The sequence below is a fragment of the Heteronotia binoei genome, chromosome 20, assembly GCF_032191835.1.
Source record: "Heteronotia binoei isolate CCM8104 ecotype False Entrance Well chromosome 20, APGP_CSIRO_Hbin_v1, whole genome shotgun sequence".
Classification (NCBI taxonomy): domain Eukaryota; kingdom Metazoa; phylum Chordata; class Lepidosauria; order Squamata; family Gekkonidae; genus Heteronotia; species Heteronotia binoei.
Genome location: NC_083242.1, coordinates 10359793 through 10383126, shown reverse-complemented (window position 1 = coordinate 10383126; position 23334 = coordinate 10359793). Strand labels below are relative to the sequence as shown.

Below are 23334 nucleotides of genomic sequence, written 5' to 3'. Positions count from 1 at the left end.
CCCATGTCAGAAAGGAAATCAGCTGAACGTCAATACAGTGCACGACCTTTTGCTTCCCTCGGTGACCTGTTGCACCTGGGCCAATAAGACAGGGAGGAGTCTCTGTTGGTGTGCACACGGTCCCAAAGACAGGAGAGCTGTGGGGTCAGCTGGGGATTCCTAAGGTGTGAAAGTACCTGACCTCCCCTTGCAACATGGCTGAGGGGGAAGAATCATAGAGCTGGAAGGGACCTCCGGGGTAATTTGATCCAACCCCCTGCACAATGCAGGAAACTCACAAATTAAAAAAAAAAAGGTAGTCCCCTGTGCAAGCACCAGTCCCTTTCGAGTCTGGGGTGACGTTGCTTTCACGACGTTTTCACAGCAAACTTTTCACAGGGTGGTTTGCCATTGCCTTCCCCAGTCATCTACACTCACAAACACCTCCCCCTAAATTCACAGGCTCTTCATTGCTGTCAGATGGCCAGCTAGCCTCTGTTGAAAAACATCCAAGGAAGGAGAAACCCTGAACTGAATTCAGAGTCAGAAGGGAGTCCAAGGAAACATTATGGTTAATTCAGAAGGTATTTCCATTAAAAGCACCATGGACAACTCCACCGCTCTACAGTATGCATGAAGGCCAGGGGCACTGTGGGAGACGCTGACCCCCAGAATGACCTCACTTTCTGGTGGATTCATTCCAAGGAAAATGAGATCATGGCTGCCAACAGATAAGGACCGTTTCCTGATGTTTGTTCAGAGCCCCAACGGAGTGAACACTTCCCGAGAAGATCTAAAACTCCATATTCCCCAACTGCATCTTTTAAAATTTAATATCCAAAACAGCCATTAGTATTTTACTGCTTCTGCCACCTTAATAATGTATAAGAAGAGATCCTTTTTTCAAAAAATTGTAAGCGTATTAATATGACTGAATGGTCATTCCATGGAGATGTCTGATGACAGAATCGAGGTGACTTAAAAATGTCAAAAACAGATAGGTTTGTTAAGAATGTAAACTAATTAACATTGCTATTGTGTGTCTATTTGTAATCCCTAAATATGTCTTTTTCTTTTTGTTCCCTTTTTATTTTGTCATTTATTTAAATACAAAGAGGCTTTTTCTTCTGAAATGAATTAAAAACATAATTTTAAAGAGTCTATCTGAAGAGAGAGATGGAGACACAAAGGGGAGGACATTGAAAACTTTTTTTCTTTTCTCCCTCCCCCCCCCCCTGGTATTTTTGTATTTGCATGTGTGTAAAAGTCATGGCAACTTCTGATGTCTGACCCTTACTGGGGTCTGGAGGATATTCAGGGAGGTGGCTGAATAAAGCCTGCCCCTGCCTCCCGGCTCTGGTATTCCTGGAAGGTCTCCCATCGAAGTACTTGCCAGGACCAACCCTGTGGTGGCTTCCGAGACCTGACAATATTGGGCTTGCCTGGCTATCCAGGTCAGGGTGAACACAGAAAACTTAGAGAAGAATTTCCCTCTGGTTTTTCCCTTCAAAGCATTTCATTCATGTCAAAGGAGAAAATATTTCATATAGGCCACAAAAAACCTTTCATTTTATCCCATTGGGAAAACTGAAAATCGTTGCCCCTCCCTCCAGAACTGCCCCCATTTTCCTAGTAGGGGGGAAACTGGGATGTTAAAAATATTTTCTCTTCTGAAAGAAATAAAACGCTTGGAGGGAGTTTAACTCACTCTAAATATGTAGCATGGTTTTAAAAAATGCCAGACATAGATAATAATTCCTGAGAATACTGGAGACATAAGAACTAAAGAGCCCTGCTGGATCAGACCAAAGGTCCATCTAGTCCAGAGTCCTGTCTTATATAGTGGCCAACCAGTGTTCCCTCTAAGCTGAGTTAGCGTGAGCTAGCTCACAGATTTTTAGCCTCCAGCTCACACATTTTTGTCTTAGCTTAGGAAGGATGACCCCAGAACACAGTGATTTATGCAGTCGCTCACAACTTTAATACCAGTAGCTCACAAAGTAGGATTTTTGCTCACAAGCCTCTGCAGCTTAGAAGGGAACACTGTGGCCAGCCCATTCCTCTAGACAGCCAACAACACAGCACAAAGGCCAAAACCTTCCACAGAACCTTCCACATTTTGCCTTCTGGCTCTGGGATTCAGAGTCTTAGTGCTTTCTGAACATGGAGGTTCCCCTCAGTCCCCATGGCTAGTAGCCACTGACAGACGTATCCTCCATCAATCTATCTAATCCCCTTTTCCAGTTGTTTATTCCTGCAGCCCTCACAGCATCCTCTGCTGGGGGATTTTACCTTCTAAACCCCATAAATGTGACAAGCGCAACTTACTGTGACAACCGAGCTGCAAATTATTTATTTTATGCTGTTCAAGCAATTTAAAAAGCTCATATTTCAAAATGGTGGTCCCGTGTGGTTTTTGAGGCAAGAGGTGTTCAGAGGCCTCTGCGCCATGACCCCGGTATTCCGGAATCCCTGGTATTCTGAAGTACTGACCCTGCCTCCAAGATCTGACACAATTGGGCTAGTCCAGGGGTGGCCAAACTGTGGCTCTTTCACTCATATTGTGTGGCTCTTGAAGACCCCACCACTCTGTCAGCTGGTTAGGAGAAGGCATTTCTCTCTTTAAATCGCTTCTCCAAGCCAAGCCAGCTGGTAGCTTGCAGAATGTATTTAAAGTTGGTTTATTTCCACCTCTCCCTCTCCTCCCTCCTTCCTTCCAGCTCTCAAACATCTGATGTTCACGCCTTGCGGCTCTCAAGCATCTGACATTTATTTTATGTGGCTCTTACATTAAGCAAAGAGCCCCGTGGTGCAGAGTATTAAAGCTGCAGTACTGCATCCTAAGCTCTGCTCACGACCTGAGTATGATCCCCGGCGGAAGCTGGGTTTTCAGGTAGCCGGCTCCAGGTTGACTCAGCCTTCCATCCTTTGGAGGTTGGTAAAATGAGGACCCAGCTTGCTGGGGGGAAAGCGTAGATGACTGGGGAAGGCAATGGCAAACCACCCCGTAAAAAGTCTGCTGTGAAAACATTGTGAAAGCAACGTCACCCCAGAGTCGAAAACGACTGGTGCTTGCACAGGGGACCTTCCCTTTCCTACATTAAGCAAGTTTGGCCACCCCTGGGCTAGTCTAACACCCCCCTCATTTCAATTTTTAAAAAATTCTATGTAGCATCAACATTTCTAGACATTTCACATCTTTGGCGGTGGCACGCCGTGAACCCAAAGGGCCGGATCTTTCCTGCGCATACCTCTTCTGCTGCCACGTGTGGGGGACGCTGCACACGATGGAGCTGAACATCAGGGCTGTGACGAAAGAAAAGAGCACCAAGTAGATCAGCCCTTCCACGCCGTCATAGCAGAAGCCCGTCAGCGCCTGGACGTAATCCTGAGGAGAGAGGTCACAGCAGGGATTTGAACTTGGGTCTCCCAGATCCAGCGCTTTCAACCGCTATGCCGCGCTTGCTCTCCGGAATGAAATGTCAGTCACCAGCAAGCAAACCCCCAGGCCGAAGAAGACAGGAAGCAACACTTGCAAATGTGGATGTTTGGCCTTTGCCCTGATGTCAAAGGGACAAAGGGCCTCAATTCATAAGATGCCACAGGGCATGCAGGCATTTAAACACCTCCGTATTTCGTACAGGCTGTCTCGCTTCCTTTGCACTATGAGGCAAACTCAAGTCTAACAGACCACCCCCCCCCCCAATTTTCCAAAAAGTCAGAGTCACAATTCCAAGCAAAGTCTTCTTGCGCTGGAAGAAAAAGAAGAAGAAGAGGAAGAAGAAATTGGATTTAAACCCTGCCCTCCACTCTGAAAGAGTCTCAGAGCAGCTTACAATATCCTTTACCTTCCTCCTCCACAACAGATACCCTGTGAGGTGGGTGGGGCTGAGAGAGCTCTCCCAGAAGCTGTCCTTTCAAGGACAACTTTGCAAGAGCTATGGCTGACCCAAGGCCATTCCAACAGCTGCAAGGGGAGGAGAGGGGAATCAAACCCGGTTCTCCACGCTCTTAACCACTACACCAAACTGGCTCTCACTGGATATTGCAACCCACTCACAAAAACGCTGATGCAGCCAACATGCTTCATTGCATCCAAATCTGATAACGGGGAGCTTTTGACTCTCAAAAGCTAGTATCCCGAAAACTGCTGGTCTCTAAGGGGCTATTGGACTTAAATCTAACTGCTTGACACATCCATGGTACTCACCAAATGCAGGCTCCGACAGTCCACCAGGGCGGTCAAGTGCTGCAGGTTGATTTCTGTGGAGTTCAGGACTTCCTGGACCCGGTTAAGGAACTCCTATAGGCAAAGATGTTGGGAAAGGAATTGAGAAATCGGTTCATGCTGCCTAGGTTGCAAAAGCTAAGCGATGGAAAAGAAAGCGGCCATGTCCTAAAGATATACATCTTCACACACATCCAGATTTACCTTGGAGGTGGGGTACTCCCTGACGGCCGACCTCATCAGCTCCAGCACGTCGTCTTGCATTTCCACCAGGGCTTTGTGGCTTCCTGACAGCTTCTGCTTGGAACACAAAACATGGCAGCTCAGTCCTCAGGGGGCCAAGGGAGGCTGGCCCCTCTCTGCCATGACTGAACCGAGCTGCAAAACTACCCTGAATTATTGAGGAGCCGCCTGTCCAGGCACAAACAAGCAGTTGCATGTGCCCTGTTTCATTCTGAGTGGTGGGTCCCTGCGGTTTTTACACACACACACGACAACCACATGACTGTTTTACACACAGACACATGACATATATAAGCATATAAGATAGAGGGACAGCCAGGTTACATATTAAAAGAGTACAAAATCCATACAGAATAAAATTAGGATTACAAGATAAAAACAAAGTAGCAACATAGTAAAACCTGGTACTGCTTATCAGGATGAGTAACCAAAGCTCTATACAAAAACTTTGCTACTCATTCAATTATTTCCAGATCAGAATTATCAAGCAAAAAAAGCACCTTAAAATCATCAGAGGTCTCTAAAATTTGGGCCGATACAGGATATAAAAGATCCAGAAGGGACACCAAATAGAGAGGACAATGGAGAAGAACATGGGCAGCAGTTTCAACACAACCCGCGCTTTTGACAGAGACAGGCATACAAATCAGCTCGGAGGGAAAAAAGAGTTTGGAGGGAAGTGAGCACACTCTATAAAAGAGCTAAGCAAAGCAGCAAAAAGGTACAAAAGTTTTTAAAATACACCAAGTCATAGATTTATCACAAGTTTCACGTTCCCTCCCCTTCCCCCATACATGTCTCAGTTTTAAAGATCTTAACCCGAGTTCCATTCATCTTCCTTCAAAATTCTGCATCTCTTAGGCCCATGGACTTCAGCAAAAAAAGGGAAGAAACTTCCAATTAAAAAAACTTCAGCAAATTGTGAAAGTTTGTCTAGTAGTGAGTAGAATATCTTCCATGGCAGCTGTAAAGACTGTCCCTTCTAAACATGGTTCTAATTTGTGAATAATGAGACATTTCATGGAAGGTGTGTGAATGGGCTGTAATTTTGTTTCAGCAGACACGGTCTTCACTACTGAATTTTTAAAACTCATCTATTTTATCAGACTGTATTTATCCGTTGCTTCTGTGAGTCTGTTTGGGGCTTTGGCCAAGAGCTCCTGGCTTGCAGAAATACCAATATGCAAGATCCAGGTTGGCCTGCAAGGAGATTTTAAGGAGAGCCAGTTTGGTGTAGTGGTTAAGTGTGCGGACTCTTATCTGGGAGAACCAGGTTTGATTCCCCACTTCTCCACTTGCACCTGCTGGATGGCCATGAGACAGCCATAGCTCTGGCAGAGGTTGTTCTTGAAAGGGCAGATGCTGTGAGAGCCCTCTCAGCCCCACCCACCTCACAGGGTGTCTGTTGTGGGGGGAGAAGATATAGAAGATTGTAAGTCGCTTTGAGTCTCTGATTCAGAGAGAACGGCGGGGTATAAATCTGCGATTCTTCTTCTTGATAAGCAGTGATCAAGCTTACAGGCAATAGCAGGCTAAACTCCCATCCACTGGGTCTCAAGTGCACACATGCAAAGTGAAATGTAGCCAGACCTCAAGATGAGAAATTGCTAATGATAACCGCCATCATAAAAGAACAAATAGCATTAGCACTTTTACTAATTTAATTAATTAATTTTTAAACTTAACCAGAATTTTAATGTTTAAATGTAATTTGTTTTCTTTGCCTTTCTTTGTATAGTTGAAATTTAAATGATGCTGTTAGCCGCCCTGAGCCTGCTCCGGCAGGGAGGGTGGGATACAAATAAAATTATCTATCTATCTATCTATCTATCTATCTATCTATCTATCTATCTATCTATCTATCTATCTATCTATCTATCTATCTATCTATCCATCCATCCATCCATCCATCCATCCATCCATCCAGTGCTAAAACTAAGCATTTTATACCCTAACTGTTGGCTCCGAGTCAAAAATCATTAATTAAGCTATCCCGAACACTAGAATGAGCAAGGGCCATCTCGTATCTGGAGTCTAGTGTTGGGAGGAAAGAAAGAAAGCTTCCTAGATAAGAGCTGCTAAGAAGCATGAGAAAGAAGAATATTCGCTTGGGAGCGATCTGAAGGCTGTACCCCTCACAGAACTCAAGGCAACTAAAGGGGTCAAGCACCAGCCTAGAATGTAGATGGAGTTGTGAAGGCTGCACAGCTCCAACTAAAGTGTGGGGAGAGGCAAGGATATAAAGGTCCAGATAAATAAATACTTAGATTTGCCAAGGTGAAATTTCAATCGTAACACCACCAACCACCACCAACAATAACCACAAGAACAATAGCACTAAACAGCTTAAGGCCTTTTAAGGAAGGTATGGAAGGAATGGGGTCTGACTGAATCAAGCGAGATTACAAAGTTTTTGGCTGCATCTCTGTTAACGTTTCTGACTTAATGCTCTAGCCAAGAGCTGCTCAGCCAGTGCATTATGCAGCCTGACCACTTGAGCCACACAGGATTGTAACTCTAATGTGGAGGCCCCATGGATGGAAGTTAAGAGGATCTGGCCGTTCTGGTGGATAGCTAGGGTTGCCGGTTCCGGGTTGGGATATACCTGAATTCGGGGATGGGCTTAGGCAGGGCAACAGTCTCAGCAGCATAGAGGCTGCTGAGCCCACCTTCCAAAAGTAGCCATTTTCTCCAGGGGAGCTGATCTTGGTTGCCTGAAGAGCTATTGTAGGTGCTACCTGGAGATTGGCAACCCTATGGACAGCACTCCTTTTCTGTGTGGGAGAGCTTTCTGCTCAAAGCCCCCAAATATCTCCAAAAAGCCTTGCCATGGGACAATTACGACTCGTGTCTTCAAGTGAGCATTCCTGCCAAATGCATACAAAGCAGAGCAGGGGGGTGACTTCTACCAGAAATTGTCAAGAGTGCCTCTTGCCATGCTTTCATTTCCACTAGTACGAATGACTCTACGTAACCTCTCAGGGTCCTGCTTAGCTCTTATCAGCCCATTCTGCCTGTTTTGTCTATACCTTACTATGTAACCGTTTCTACCCTGGGAAGAGGATAGAACGCAATGGCACCAAGGCCAGCGTATGTTATCTGGCTCCTGGAGAACGCATGCTTTCATTTCTCTCATGCGAAGGGGGCTTGGAATGTTGGTGGGAGATGGAGGGGAAAGCAACGGGTAGATTTTGGCGCTTTGCATTCTGAATGTCTAACAGACAGACCCAAACCTATAACGGTGGGAACTGAGGCTTGCAGCCCCAGTAGCAGCAAAAAGTACTGTGTATGCTGTACCTGCTTAATTATTAAACTACCCTTATTCAAGTAATGAAGGAGTGTTTATAATAATAATAATAATAATAATAAATTTTATTTCTATCCCGCCCTCCCCACCTCAGCAGGCTCAGGGCGGCTAACAACATTTTATAAAAACATACAATAATAATAATAAAACCTTTAAGTTTAACAATATAAAACATCAACAATAAACTTAGTAACATTAAAAACCAGTTCAATAAATACAGTTATTCTGCGGTATAGTTCTTCAACCGCGTTGGCGGCTCCTTAATTTCTGATCTTCCTAACAGTCCGGGTGTGCAAATTTGAAAAGGACGGTCTTGCAGGCCCTGCGGAACTGCTCAAGGTTCCGCAGGGCCCGCACCTCCTCGGGGAGTCGGTTCCACAGAGTAGGAGCCGCAATCGAGAATGCCCGTGCTCTGGTGCTCTGATATTTTATCTCCTTCGGCCCGGGGATGGTCATTAGATTTTTCCCGACTGACCTCAGTGCTCTCTGGGGTTCGTATGGGGAAAGACGGTCCCTCAGGTAGGCAGGTCCTCGGCCATATAAGGCTTTAAAGGTAACGACCAACACTTTGTACTGGACTCGGTATACAATCGGCAGCCAGTGCAGTTCACGCAGCCCCGGCTGTATATGCTCCCGTTTTGGGAGCCCCAGCAACAGCCTGGCTGCCGCGTTCTGCACTAGCTGCAGTCTCCGAGTCCGGCACAGAGGTAGCCCCAAGTAGAGGGCATTACAGTAGTCTAATCTTGAGGTGACCGTTGCGTGGATCACTGTTGCGAGGTCCCGGCGCTCGAGGAAAGGGGCCAACTGCCTTGCCCGCTTCAGATGGAAGAATGCTGACTTGGCAGTGGCTGCTATCTGGGCCTCCATTGATAGTGAAGGCTCCAGTAAAACACCCAGGCTCTTTACCTGGCGCGCTGCTTTCAATAGCGCACCATCGAAGGCCGGGAGAGCTATTTCCCTTCCCAGAGCGCCGCGACCCACGCAAAGGACCTCTGTCTTCGCTGGGTTCAGTTTCAGCCCACTCAGCCTGAGCCATGTCGCAACAGCCTGTAAAGCCCGGTCGAGATTCCCTGGTGCGGAGTCAGGCCAGCCGTCCATTAGTAGATAGAGCTGGGTGTCATCTGCATATTGATGGCAACCCAGCCCAAACCGCCGGGCAATCTGGGCGAGGGGGCGCATATAGATGTTGAACAACATCGGGGAGAGAACTGCTCCCTGAGGCACCCCGCAATCCAGTGTGCGCCTCCGGGACCGTTCCCCCCCAATAGCCACCCTCTGTCCCCGACCTAGGAGAAAGGAGGAAAGCCATTGCAAGGCCGACCCCTCAACCCCAATGTCGGCGAGGCGGCGCGTCAGTAGCCGATGGTCGACTGTATCGAATGCAGCCGACAGTGGCAACTGTGCAGAACAAATGGCTCTATGTAACCAGAAATGAGATGGATAAGGACAGCCCTCAGTTTCAGCAGGAGCTCACAGGAGCACAGCTCCTGAACCTTTCTGAGGGTTCCCCCTCTTCCTTCCCATCTACCTTGTTCACTGAATAGTAGGTGCAGCTGCATGACAATTCCCAGATTAGGAGAGCGGGCAGCCAGCCAGCCACCAGGGGCTTCACCACGTCCCCAGCAGCCCTCATTAACCCTTGGAGAAGCCCACACCACCCTTTCTCCACTTATGTGATTTTGGGCAGTGGGTGGCTTGCTGGCCTTTTGATTGGAGGGGGGGGGGGTGGCAGGAGAGTCCCAGGAGAGTGACGTCTGCTTGTGCTGGCTGGATCTCTAGCCAGCCCAAGCAGGCCTCATTCACCGGGGGATCTCCTTTCTTGTGTTAGGTTGCTTTGGGCTGGTGGGGGGGGATGGCATATGCTAATAAGTTATGCTAATGAGCGCCACCACCTATTTTTCTACAAAACGACCCCTGGATAAGAAGTTTCTCCAGACTTCCTCTACCTACCCCCCCACCCCCATCAAAGCCCCTCCCCTCCAGGCCATCACCCACTCGTTCCAGTCTCTGATCCGAACTGGTTTCGCTTTCTGAGATTCCAAAATGACTTGCTGGGTCTGAAAGGCCAGCTGTGCTGCAATTGCATAGCCCCGCCCTCTTTAAACAGATTCTACACCTGCCTTAATTAACAGTCCCCCTTGTTTCTGCCCATCCTAGACACTGATCAATCTCGCTTAACGTTTGTCTCAAAAGAAGATGAGGTCACAGTCTGAGACTGCACCGCCATGTGCTGCGGAAGAGACTGGCGGTCTGTCCTCCATCCATCACTCTCATTCAAGCCTATGTCCCTTCTTTATTAGAAGATTAAACGCACAAATACTAAAAATACCCCCATGTTTTGGAGAAGGCACGCTTATTACTCGCTGCCGAGACTTCCAGTCACACTGAAGAAGAGCTTTGTGAAAGGGAGGTGTGCATGGGAGCAAGGGGGGGGGATGACATCACTCACCTGCTGGAAGGGGTTTGGGTAGCCGGCATTGCAGACAAGGTAATAGTTCAGAGTATCTGCAAAAAGGAAAGACAAAAGAGGACTTAGCAATCAAAAGTTTGTGTCTGGCTCTGGTTACGTTGCTTCATTCCTGTAAGGCACCGAAAACTTCCTCATGAATACACACAAAACACAAATCTACTACAAAGCTTGATGGTGATGGAATATGTCATTAAGTCGCAGCTCACTTACAGCAAACCACCCTCCCAAGGGTTTTTCAAGGCAAAGAACTAAGGTTACTCCAGTATGGTGTAGTGGTTAAGAGCACGGACTCTAATCTGGGAGAACCGGGTTGGATTCCCCACTCCTCCACATGCAGATGCTGGAGTGACCCTGGGTCAGTCATAACTCTCTCAGAGCTGTCCTGCTCAAGAGCAGTTCTCTCAGACCCACCTGCCTCACAGGATGTCTGTTGTGGGAAGGGGAAGGGAAAGGAGATTGCAAGCCACTTGGAGACTCCGAAAGAAGGGTGGAGTATAAATTCAATCTCTTCTCTTCTAGTTACCGTGGTCTTCCTTGATAGTCTCCCATTCAGGGCCGGCTCATCCACTAGGCAAACTAGGTGCTTGTCTAGGGCGCTGGGAAGGAGGGGGCACCAAATTGGGCTCCCCCCCCTCAGCCAACAGGTTTGCCTGTTGGCTGCCTGCCTCTCTCCCCTCCACCACAGCGGCATCTTCCCTTCCCTTCCCTCCCTTCCTGCCCGCTCCCCCAATCACTGCGGCTGCCATCGCCCTTTCCCTTCCCTCCCTTTCTGTCCGCCCCCCCATCGCCGCAGTTCACCTTTCCTTCACTTCCCTCCCTTTCCACCCGCTCCCCGTTCGCTGTGGCTGCACCTTTTCTGCCTGCCCCTCCCCTGATCGCCGAGGCTTAGCCCTACCACCTGCTCATGAGTAGCCCCACGCCCAGTGACTTGGGATGGGGGCGGAGCTATGCTGCCTAGGGCGCCAGAGGGGCTAGGGCCGGTCCTGCTCCCATACCAATACTAACCAGTGCCAGTCCGGCTTAGTTTTTGAGATCTGATGAGACTGGGCTAGCCTCTGCAGAGGGAAGCTACCGGGGAGGGAACCCTTTGGTGTATTTCACAAGACACTGCTGAGCTTACCTGTACCTGGCGTCCATTACGTGGTCATCTGTTCAGCCACGTATGGGAACTATGCATGCATAGGCCAGACACAGAAAACTCCAGAGCTCAAGATGTTCGTCTCCCTTCCTAACAATGATCCAAGGAGTTGTGGGAAAATTGCGTGGAGGGAAGGGCATGCCCAATTTCCTCATTCTTACCGTGAAAATTCCTTCGTTACAGTGTTAGGAGACCTCACAGCGGAGTGGGAAGGAGGGAATGCATGGCTGGCCACACAGAAAACTGCTTGAGCTGTTAGGAATGAACGTCGTGGTTTATTTTGCCTACTGCTGATTCTTCTGGGATTGATATCTACCAGAGTACAGCCTGATAAATGATAAGCCACAAGATCAGGGGTGGAATTCTAGCAGGAGCTCCCTTGCATATTAGGCCACACATCCCTGATGTGGCCAATCCTCCAAAAGATTACAGGGTTCTTTTTTGTAAGCTCTTGAAAGGGCAGCTTCTGGGAGAGCTCTCTCAGCCCCGCCTACCTCACAGGGCGTCTGTTGTGGAAGAAAATACAGGAGATTGTGAGCTGCTCTGAGAGACTGATTCAGAGAGAAGGGCGAGGTATAAATCTACAGTTTTCTCCTCCTTCTCTCTACTGCACCCTTTTCTCAGCTACTTGTCGGAGCTGCCTTCAAGCTCCTGAACTGCCAAAAAGCCTGCTCCCAAAAGGCAGATTTTTACGCAAGAAGCTTGTGCTTTAGATGTAAACGGATGGCAGGCTGGCACTGAACAAAATGAAGATTCTCAATGAAGCCCATGCGGCTGAGGGGCCACTTGCCTGTTTGAGTGACTTTTCTTTCATATCTTGAACTCTCTCTCTTTTTTTTTGACAGGGGCTTTTTGGGCCATAACAAAATAAAACAATTGACCAAATACTTCTGCCTTTTTTGTTTCCCTTCCCTCCGCTGTCATTCTTTTAGTTTATTCATTCATCTTCAGGGAGCAAGCCCCCTTTAGCTTCCCCTGCCTGAAGCTTCCAAGGGCAGACCTGATGGAAAGGGGCATGCAACTGTGGGGAAAGACGCTGAAGGAGGCGGGAACGCCTCGTGCTTTGCTAAGTTCTGGAACCTTCCATGGTGGACAGGTGCATGAACAGCTCTCGTGTGGGGACTGCACGGAGACCATGTGAATGAAATCTCAAAATACTTAATATTGATGACATAAATAATTCCTCCCCTCCCAATGGGATATGTCTTATTTTTTAAACTCCTTCCCCCAAATAAGTTCTATTTGGAAGCAACTTTGCAGTTCACTGATCGCTTGCTATTCTGGAGAAATTATTCCAGGTTTTCCCACCAGCTGGTGTACGTAATTAAGAGCTGTTGGAACTCTCTGTCTGGGGCGGTGATGCTCTGTATTCTTGGTGCTTGGAGGGGGGGGCACAGTAAGAGGGCTTCTAGTGTCCTGGCCCCACTGATAGACCTCCTGATGGCACCTGGTTTGTTTGGCCACTGTGTGACACAGAATGTTGGACTGGATGGGCCATTGGCCTGATCCAATATGGCTTATGTTCTTATGTTCTGGCCCGTTTTGAGTTATGTGGTCCAATGGAGTGAATTCCCCAAGAGTTCCACTCTGGGCCTATATATTTTTTTTTAATCATTCACAATATTTTTGTGTTTATATATTTACATTATTTATAGACCACCTTTTCCACTTGGACTACACAGGTGGATTGCACAGAGTGAGCCAATACAATCTATGGGATGGGACATTTAATCAACAAATGCAACAGGATTAGGGTTGTGGAACCAATCCGCCTTTCCCCTGAGCATCGTAGGACTCTATAAACCCCATTTTATACAAGAGACATTGATTTAGTTAGTTAGTTCTATTTATATCCCGCCCTCCCCACCAAAGCAGGCTCAGATATAAAGGAAAAGGAAAGGTCCCCTGTGCAAGCACCAGTCGTTTCCGACTCTGGGGTGACGTTGCTTTCACGACGTTTTCATGGCAGACTTTTTACAGGGTGGTTTGCAATTGCCTTCCCCAGTCATCTACCCTTTCCCCCCAGCAAGCTGGGTCCTCATTTGACTGACCACAGAAGGATGGAAGGCTGAGTCAACCTCGAGCTGGAACCCTGGTGGAAGCTGAAAACCCAGCTTCCGCCAGGGATCGAACTCAGGTCGTGAGCAGAGCTTAGGACTGCAGTACTGCAGCTTTAACACTTTGCGCCATGGGGCTCTTACAGATATAAAACAAGATATAAAAACATTATTTTAGAAAATGACATTACACCACCCATCCGCAGACATTCCCTCCCCGCCCCCTGCCACGGTTCAGACTTTTCCCTAAACCAGGAATGGCCAAACTGTGACTTGGAAGCCACATGCAACTCTTTCACACATATTGTGCGGCTCTTGAAGCCTCTGCCATCCCATTGGCCATCTTGGAGAAGGCATTTGTCTCTTTAAATCACTTCTCCAAGCCAAGCCAGCTGACGGCTTGGAGAATGCAGTTAAAGTTGCTTTCTTTCCACTTTCCCTTCCCCCGTCTATCTGCTCTCTTTCCTCCTTCCTTCCTTGCAGCTCTCAAACATCTGACATTCATGTCTTGCGGCTCTCAAACATCTGACGTTTATTCTATGCAGCTCTCACATTAAGCAAGTTTGGCCACCCCTGCCCTAAACTTTCCCAGAAAGCCAGGAAAGCAGGCACCCCCTGCCCTCTTTCAGGAGGCTGTTCCAGAGGCATGGGGCAACCACCCAACAGGCTCCGGCTAGGACTGTTGCCAAAAATCACGGACCGCAGATCTGGCTGGGAAGAGTGTTTTAAAGCATTTCTATTCCTTTTTCTGTTAACATAATTCTGAGTCCCTCTTCAAAACAGATCTTTGCAATGTAAGCAGTTTTGGGGTGGGGGGGTTGGGAGCGAGGGGAGCTCACAGAGAGGCAAACAGCTCTTTCACTTGCCAAGCGCACCACGACGGGGAAAGAGCCACGGTCAGGGATCAAGCAGCCCGGGCTCCCCCTGTTTTACTGCACGCCCCATGAATATTTCATGCGCCTTTCTTTTCCAAAAGGCAGCACACACTGGACAGGCCGGGTGGCGAGATGGAGCCTGCTTGCTTCTGCGTGCTAGGAAGGGAACCCGATGGCTGCTATTTATAATTCATCACAGCCCGCTTTGGGGCTGCTTCCGGCAGCTGCTCCATCTCCTCCTGCTGAATTGCTTTCTCTCTCACGTGCTGGAATGACTTGCGTCTGCTGCTCAGCTGGCCCATTAAATGGGAACTGCTAAGAACAGGGCAAGCGGCAGGTGTGGGCTTGGATTGCCAAATGGACTTTGATGCAAAGGGCTCTCCCTAGTAGCTGTCCTCACACAAGAACCTCCTGGACAGCAGCTGCGTTGGAGGCTCTGCTTCTTTGCAGAGGGGTGGGGAAGGGCATGAGTCCAACAGAGAGCCAGTTTGGTGTAGTGGTTAAGAGCAGAGAACTCTAACCTGGAGAGCTGGGTTTGATTCCCCACTCCCCCACATGCAACCAGCTGGGTGACCTTGGTTCAGTCACAGTTCCCTCCGAGCTGTTCTCTCAAGAGCAGTTCTCGAAAGAGCCCTCTCAGCCCCACTCACCTCACAGGGCGTCTGTTGTGGGGAGAGGAAGGGAAGGAGATTGTAAGGCATTCTAAGACTCTGAGAGAAAGCCAGGGTATAAATCCAACTCTTCTTTTTTCCAGGACTTTTTTTGTAGCAGGAACTCCTTTGCATATTAGGCTGCACCCCCCCTGCTGTAGTCAACCCTCCAAGAGCTTACAGGGCTCTTAGTACAGTGTCTACTGTAAGCTCTTGAAGGATTGGCTACTTCAGGGGTGTGTAGCCTAATATGCAAAGGAGTTCCTGCTACCAAAGAAAGCCCTGTCTTTTCTATAAGGTCTTCTTGATGAGGGCACCCCCGTACATCCCCAAACCCTATAGGGCAGGGGTAGTCAACAGTAGCTCTCCAGATGTTTTTTTTGCCTACAACTCCCATCAGCCCCAGCCATTGGCCATGCTGGCTGGGGCTGATGGGAGTTGTAGGCAAAAAAACATCTTGAGAGCTACCGTTGGCCACCCCTGCTATAGAGACATCAGGAGCAGCAGTCCCTTCACTGCAACATAATTTGCACTGACTTTAGAACCAGCAAAGGCCTCACCTTAACCAAGGTTTAAAAGTACACTTCAAGTCCTGGTTTGAGAGCCCTGTCTTAAGGGGGGATGCTGGTTTATGGCATCCCCAACCTTGTTGAACCCATGAAGTTTTGAGACCAGGCAATGGACACTGCAACAGATGGACTGCTACAGGGGTTAGGTCCCATCACAAAACACCGGGCGGTTCCAACGCCACCATCCTCCTATGATGGAGGCAGCCGTTTTGCCGTTTTCCATTACAGGGATGAGGGCCTGTGGGGCTCTTCCGAAGCACCCCATATTTCAATGCAGCAAAGGCAGAACTGGCTGCCTACTTTGACGGAGATGCAAACGGGTACCAGGAAACGGTGCTACAGTGTCCACTGTCTAGTATGTTCCCTCTAAGTCACGGGTGGGGAACCTTTTTTCTGCTAAGGGCCATTTGGATATTTATAACATCATTTGCGGGCCATACAAAATTATCAATTTAAAAAACAGTGTACTATGTGGGGAAATTATACTACAATCAGTGGATTTTTTTTTTAGTATTAAGAGACATTCTCTTTCCCCCAGTTTCTCCTTAATATCCAACAGGGCATTTATTTCCCTCATTATAGCAATCTGGAATCTGTTTCTAAACCATTCCATTCTGGTGAAAGAGAGGCTGTCGTGTGGCTCGGCTTGGCCCAGCAATCCCTGAGGGCCAGACCAAGTGATCTTGAGGGCCACAAACGGCCCTCGGGATGGACATTCCCCACCCCTGCTCTAAGCTGCAGAGTCTTGTGAGCAAAAATTCTACTTTGTGAACTACTGACGTTAAAGTTGTGAGCTACTGGCATTAAAAGGTGCAACCTACTTCATAAATTATTGTGCTCTGGGGTCATCCTTCCTGAGCTAAGACAAAAACGTGTGAGTTAGAGGCTAAAAATCTGTGAGCTAGCGCACGCTAACTCAGCTTAGGGGGAACACTGGTGTCCACTGACATTGCACTTGGAAGCCCTAAGCTACAGACCTAAATTAAGAAGTATGGGAAGAGGTTCAAAGCAATGACCTTTCCTTGCAGACTCACAGTGGGATTCACCCCTTGCTCTCGGAGCTGCATGACCCATGCTTTGCTTGCTCTGCAGTTTCTGCCACCTGTCACAAGGAAAAGCGGGAGTTCGAGGAATACCAGATGCACACTTGTCTCCTGTTGTAGACATATGGAGCACGTCTGAGCCACTTGATCTTTATGGCGCATGTCTGAGCCACTCGAGAATAGCGGCTGGCCCTGCCTGCGCTACTCAGGTTTCAAAAGAAGATGACTGAAATTAAGCCACGATCTATTACCAGTCGTTTGAGAGAAGCATCGCCATCGGCCAAATGGGCCGTTCCTCGACTGGCTCTAGAAGAGCTAGAAAAATCAATACTTCGGTGCAACCACTAAATGCACTCAGAAGCTACACTGTGCGCGTCGCTCAACCGCCTGTGCGAATGCGGGCGGGGAGGGGGAGCAGGAGGAAATGCCATCTTGACTGCTCTGGAATCCAAAATCCTGCTTGCAGGGCATGCACCGTGGAAGAAGGAGTTCCAGCGTGAATGCAAGCAAACAATATGGCTACGAACAGTACAGCTGAAAACAACAACAACAATACAAATGCTTAAATCCTTATATAATCCAAACCCGTGTATACAATGTCCTCAAACCTTCCCCCCCTAAAAAATTTCCAATTACAATTAATTGCAAATCAGTTTGCATCCACAATGTCCAACAGAGGGATTAATCCCCTCTAGATTTCAAGACGTTTCAATACTGGTCTTCTTCAGTTATTAGGCTGTCAAACTGGAACCTTATTTCAAGGACTTCTAACACAGACTCAAGGTTCATAGCTTACAGTAGAATCAATAGGTTCTTGTGGCGCAGAGTGGTAAAGCTGCAGTACTGTAGTCCTAAGCTCTGCTCATGACCTGAGTTCGATCCCGGCAGAAGCTGGGTTCAGGTAGCCAACTCAAGGTTGACTCAGCCTTCTGTCCTTCCGAGGTCAGTAAAATGAGTACCCAGCTTGCTGGGGGGGTGGGGGGAAGTGTAGATGACTGGGGAAGGCAATGGCAAACCAACCCCGTAAAAAGTCTGCCGTGAAAGGTCTGGGGTGTGACGTCACCCCAGAGTCGGAAACAACTGGTGCTTGCACAGAGGACTACCTTCACCTTTTTAAAAAAACATTATTATTTTCAGTGGTACTGTTTGTAGCAGTCTTTGTTTGCTTGCAGAGCATGCACGGCATAAGGGGTGACGGTGGTGGGGTGGCACTGGCCCCCCCAATACACCTCAATCAACACCTGGAGAAAACCCACACCCCCATGAATTCAATCTACACGGCTTGACTCATGTAGAACCACCAACCGTATTGGATAGCTAATGAGTCCTGCAACACTGCCAAATGGCTGGACACAAAGTGGGAGGAAGAAACTGCTCTCTATCTACAACTACCATAGAAGGAAACCAGGTATCATAGTCACATTCCACCCAGCTACCCACACAGGAAGAAGTCCCATGGTGCAGAGTGCTAAAGCTGCAGTACTGCAGTCCAAGCTCTGCTCACAACCTGAGTTCAATCCCCGGTGGAAGCTGGGTTTTCAGGTAGCTGGCTCAAGGTTGACTCAGCCTTCCATCCTTCTGAGGTCGGTAAAAGGAGTACCCAGCTTGATGGGGGGGGAAGTGTAGATGACTGGGGAAGGCAATGGCAAACCACCCTGTAAAAAAGTCTGCTGTGAAAACGTCGTGATGCGATGTCACCCCAGAGTTGGAAACGACTGGTGATTGCACAGGGGACTACCTTGACCTTTAGCCACACAGGATGTCACAGCCCCACTGTACACTGCATTGGTCAGGCCACACCTGGTGTATTGTGTGCAGAGGAGAGTGACAGGGGCCTGGAGACCAAGCCCTAGAACAGCGGTGGCCAAACTGTGGCTCAAGAGCCACATGTGGCTTTTTTGCAGATATTGTGTGGCTCTCAAAGCCCTTGCAGCCACCGCATCAGCCAACTTAGAGAAGGCATTTCTCTCTTTAACTTGCTTCTCTGAGCAAAGCCAGCCAGTGGCTTGGAAAAGGCATTTAAAGTTAAAGTTGCTTTCTTTCCACTTCTCTCTCCCTCCTCCATCCCCATCTATTTTCCTTCCTTCCTTCCACTCTCTCCGTCCAGCTCTCAAAATCTGACGTTCATGTCTTGTGGCTCTCAAACATCTGACATCTATTCTTTGTGGCTCTTACGTTAAGAAAGTTTGGCCACCTCTGCCCTAGGAGGAAAGGCTGAGGGACTTGGGAGTGTCTCGTCTGGAGAAGAGGAGGTGGGGGGGGGGACATGATGGCTCTCTTGAAGTATCTGAAGGGCTGCCACTTAGAGGAGGAGGGCAGGGAGCTGTAACTGTTGGCAGCAGAGGAGAGGACTCATAATAATGGGCTTAAATGAAGGGCACGAAGGTACCAGCTGGATATTAGGAAAAACATTTTGACAGGAAGAGTTGTTGAGCAGTGAAATCAGCTCCCGAGGAAAGTGGTGAGCTCCCCCTCGCTGGCCGTCTGGAAGCATCAGCTGGACAAACATTTGCCAGGGATACTCTAAGATGATCCTGCATTGAGTGTGGGGGGGGACTAGATGGCCTCTGTGAACCCTTCCAACTCAGTGATTCTATGACCTAGATAGCCCAGGCAGCCCCAATCTCGCAAGATCTTGGAAGCTAAGCAGAGTTGGCCTTGGCTAGTATTTGGACAGGAGGCCTCCGAGGAATACCAGGGCCGTGACGTGGAGCCAGGCAATGGCAAACCACCTCCCAATGTCTCTTACCATGAAAACCCCATGGCAGGGGTGTCAAACATGTGGCCTGTGGGCCGAATCAGGCCCTAGAGGGCCTTCTATCAGGCGCCAAAGCAACTGGCTTTTGGCTGCTTCCTTCTCCCTCTCTCTTGCTTCCTTCTGCATCACAGCTTGCTTTGCCAGGCTTGCTCAATCGCACAGGAACTGCAGAGCGAACCCTCTATTTTTTCTATTGGCTGAGGCTCCTCCCTTGAGGAAGAAGGGGTGAGGGAGAGCTTGCTTTGCCAAGGGTCTCTCAATCGCACAGCAGAGCTACTGCGCCAAGCCTCTCTTCCTTCTGTTGGCTGAGGCTCCTCCCCCTCCTGGCCCCCTGGGGAAGGTAGGAAAGAGCCAGAGCTTTCTTTGCTCATTCCCTGGATCCAATGGGAGAGATACAAAGAAACCACCTTTAAGACCAATGAGCGCTAATGTTTTAAGCATGGTTTAAGTTAAAAAAAACTTTAATTGTGTTTGCCTGTGTCCTTTATAAAGTTTCTATCTCAGCTACCTGGCATTACATTTTATGATATACGTGGCCCAGCCCGATGAGGTCTTATTTATGTCAGATCCAGCCCTCATGAGTTCAACACCCCTACGCCCTATGGGGTTGCCATAAGTCAGCTGTGACTTGGCAGTGCTTTCCACCACCCCCTCCCCGCCCAGACAGGAGATTGCTTGTGTATCGTCATCGTCCTGCTTTACTAAATCATCAGTAATAAAACATAATCAGTGCAAAGAGAAAGAGAGAGAGAAACGTGAGGCTAGGCAAATGGCCTCCTGCCTCGAAAACAAACATCTTGGCTGCGTTTGGGCTTCTCCGAGCAGCATGAGGCGATTATCCCATCAGCGTTCGGCTCTATTTGTCTTTATCTCACTTAATGAATTCTGGATGAGCTGGGCATATAAATACCACGCTCTCCTCACACCAAAGGCTTTAATTTCCCTCCTCGGCTCTGATATTTTGAACCCCGCCGATGGCTAAAACTTGAAAAAACAAAAGGCGCTAATATTGAAACCAACACTTAATCAGATGATCTTATGTGCTGTTTGTTCTGCTGAAGATATTGAAAGATGCCAACACGATGGTGCGCCTGCCACGTGCCATCCAGCTGCTTGTGACTTATGGTGGCCCTGTGAATAAAATAACCTCTCAAATGTCCTATCATTGCTCAGGTCTTGCAAACTGTCGGCTGTGGCTTCCTTTAATCCAAATACTTGGGGTTAAAGTAGAATCCTAGAGTTGGAAGGGCCCATGGAAAGGAAAGGGAAAGGTCCCCTGTGCAAGCACCAGTTGTTTCTGACTCTGGGGTGACGCTGCTTTCACGTTTTTGCGGCAGACTTTTTTTACGGGGTGGTTTGCTATTGCCTTCCCCAGTCATCTACCCTTTCCCCCCAGCAAGCTGGGGACTCATTTTACCGGCCTCGGAAGGATGGAAGGCTGAGTCAACCTCGAGCCGGCCACCTGAAAACCCAGCTTGTGCCGGGGATCGAATTCAGGTCATGAGCAGAGGGCTCCGACTGCAGTACTGCAGCTTTAACACTCTGCACCACGGGGAAGGGGTCATGCAGACCATCCAGTCCAACCCCCTGCTTCATGCAAGATCATCCAACCGCATTTTGAAGGCTACCAATGAAGATCACCACCTTTCTAGACAGCTGGTTCCACCTCTGAACTACTCTGACTGTAAAAAATTTTTTCCTAATATCCAGTCAGTAACTTTTTGCTTGTAATTTGAGCCCATTGCTTTGGGTCCTATCCTCGGCTGCCAAGTGGAACGGCTCCTTGTTGTTGTTCAGTCGCACAGTCGAGTCCAACTCTTTGCGACCCCATGGACCAAGTCATGCCAGGCCCTCCTGTCTTCCACCATCCTCCGAAGTCTGCTCAAATGTGTGTTAGATACATCAGTAACACTGTCCAGTCATCTCATCTTTTGCCGTCCCCTTCTTCTTTTGCCTTCTGTCTTTCCCAGCATCAGGATTTTCTCCAGTGAGTGCTCCCTTCTCATTTGGTGGCCAAAGTATTTGAGCTTCAGCTTCAGCATCTGGCCTTCCAGGGAACAGTCAGGGTTGACTTCCCTTAGGCCTGACTGATTGGATCTTCTTGCAGTCCAAGGGACTCTCAAGATTCTTCTCCAGCACCACAGCTCAAAAAGTATCTATTCTTCTGCGCTCGGCCTTCCTTAATGGTCCTGCTCTCACAGCCATCCTGTCCTCTTCTAAATGACAGTCTGCTTGCCCTCCTCTAAATGACAGCCTTTCAAATATTTAGAGAGAGCAATCATGTCCCCCCTCAGAAAGTAATTCCTTTCTGACTCCTCTGTACCGTATCAACATGCTCACGATGCATGTTGAAACAGGAAGGGGTCCCACTGTGTTAGCTTAGCTGAGAACTGACAAAGACCAACAGAGAGGAAACTTCAGCTCAGTGGGATTTTTCGTTTTTTTAAAAAAATACCAAGATAGTTTGTTAAAAAACCTAAATAATCACATCGGAAGAGGTAACATGTTTAAAATTTTCTAGCACATACTTGCCCGCTGAGCCGCTTTTCTAAATGCACTGTGTAAAGAGGCCTACAAAGGACCTTATAGAGGGGGGGAAACATCAATTTTCTAATGCAGGGGTCTCCAACAGGGCACCACACCGTATGCTGACACCATACCCCTAGTGCGACCAAGTGTTTTCAGAAAGTGGGTGGAGCCAGGTGAAGCGCTCGCCCAGCGCGGTTTCTGATTGGCCGGGTTGGCTATGCAGATCAAAAGAACATTACTTTGGTCGCAGCAGTCATCACAGTGTTTGGTTTTGTTCCATCTCTTGCTCCTCTTTCCCAGAGCAAAGTTTGAATCCGGGGGCACTTTTTGAAGACCAACAAAGTTTTATGTCAATTGGGAGGGGTTGCAAATACGTAGAAGATGGAAACAGGATACAGGATGATCTTGACGGGCTGGAAAACCGGGCTAAAACCAATGAAATGGATTTTAACAGGGATAAATGTAAACAGAGGTCAGAGCCCATTTGCGGGATAGGGCGGGGTATAAATTAAAAAAAATTAAATTAAATTAGATGGCCACCTGACAGCAATGAGGATCCTGTGAATTTAGGGGGAGGTATTTGTGAGTTCCATGCATTGCGCAGGGGGATGGGACTAGATGACCCGGGAGGTTCCTTCCAACTCTATGATTCTATTAAAGGCATCACTAGACTCAACCTTTGTTCTGCTGCTTCAATCCAGTACAGCTACAACACGGCTTAATGTGGGTGTTATCTTGACATGACCCAGCAATGCTGTTGCATTCTTAAGCAAGAATGCAGAGTTAGGCTTGCTTAAATGCAGAACCATCAGTACAGAAATGCTGGGAGACTTTAGGCACGCACTCAGAAGAGATTTGACTTAAACGGATAAAAGGAAGTACTTCTTCACCCAAAGGGTGATTAACATGTGGAATTCACTGCCACAGGAGGGGGTGGCGGCCACAAGTATAGCCACCTTCAAGAGGGGTTTAGATAAAAATATGGAACACAGGTCCATCAGTTGCTATTAGCCACAGTGTGTGTGTATGTATAAATTTTATTGCCACTGTGTGACACAGAGTGTTGGACTGGATGGGCCGTTGGCCTGATCCAACAGGGCTTCTCTTATGTTCTTATGTGACTTAGAGTGTTGGACTGGATGGGCCATTGGCCTGATCCAACAAGGCTTCTCTTATGTTCTTATGTGACACAGAGTGTTGGACTGGAGGGGCCATTGACCTGATCCAACAAGGCTTCTCTTATGTTCTTATGTGACACAGAGTGTTGGACTGGATGGGCCATTGGCCTGATCCAACAAGGCTTCTCTTATGTTCTTATGTGACACAGAGTGTTGGACTGGATGGGCCATTGGCCTGATCCAACATGGCTGCTCTTATGTTCTTATGTGACTCAGAGTGTTGGACTGGAGGGGCCATTGGCCTGATCCAACATGGCTTCTCTTATGTTCTTATGTGACACAGAGTGTTGGACTGGATGGGCCATTGGCC

The 23334-nt window shown here is 48.2% G+C and overlaps 2 protein-coding genes across 2 annotated transcripts in view; one reads left to right on the top strand and one right to left on the bottom strand.

The window, feature by feature from the left end:
* Positions 1-23334, bottom strand: part of TTYH3 (tweety family member 3) — a 112425-nt gene that overhangs the window by 20135 nt on the left and 68956 nt on the right. The window contains exons 8-11 of the mRNA XM_060260488.1: positions 10207-10262; positions 4412-4504; positions 4190-4282; positions 3231-3367 (exon numbers count right to left, since the gene is read on the bottom strand). Of these exons, the coding sequence (XP_060116471.1) occupies positions 3231-3367; positions 4190-4282; positions 4412-4504; positions 10207-10262 (379 nt within the window). The remainder of the gene's footprint in view (positions 1-3230; positions 3368-4189; positions 4283-4411; positions 4505-10206; positions 10263-23334) is intronic.
* Positions 1-23334, top strand: part of LFNG (LFNG O-fucosylpeptide 3-beta-N-acetylglucosaminyltransferase) — a 139506-nt gene that overhangs the window by 97517 nt on the left and 18655 nt on the right. The window lies entirely within an intron of this gene.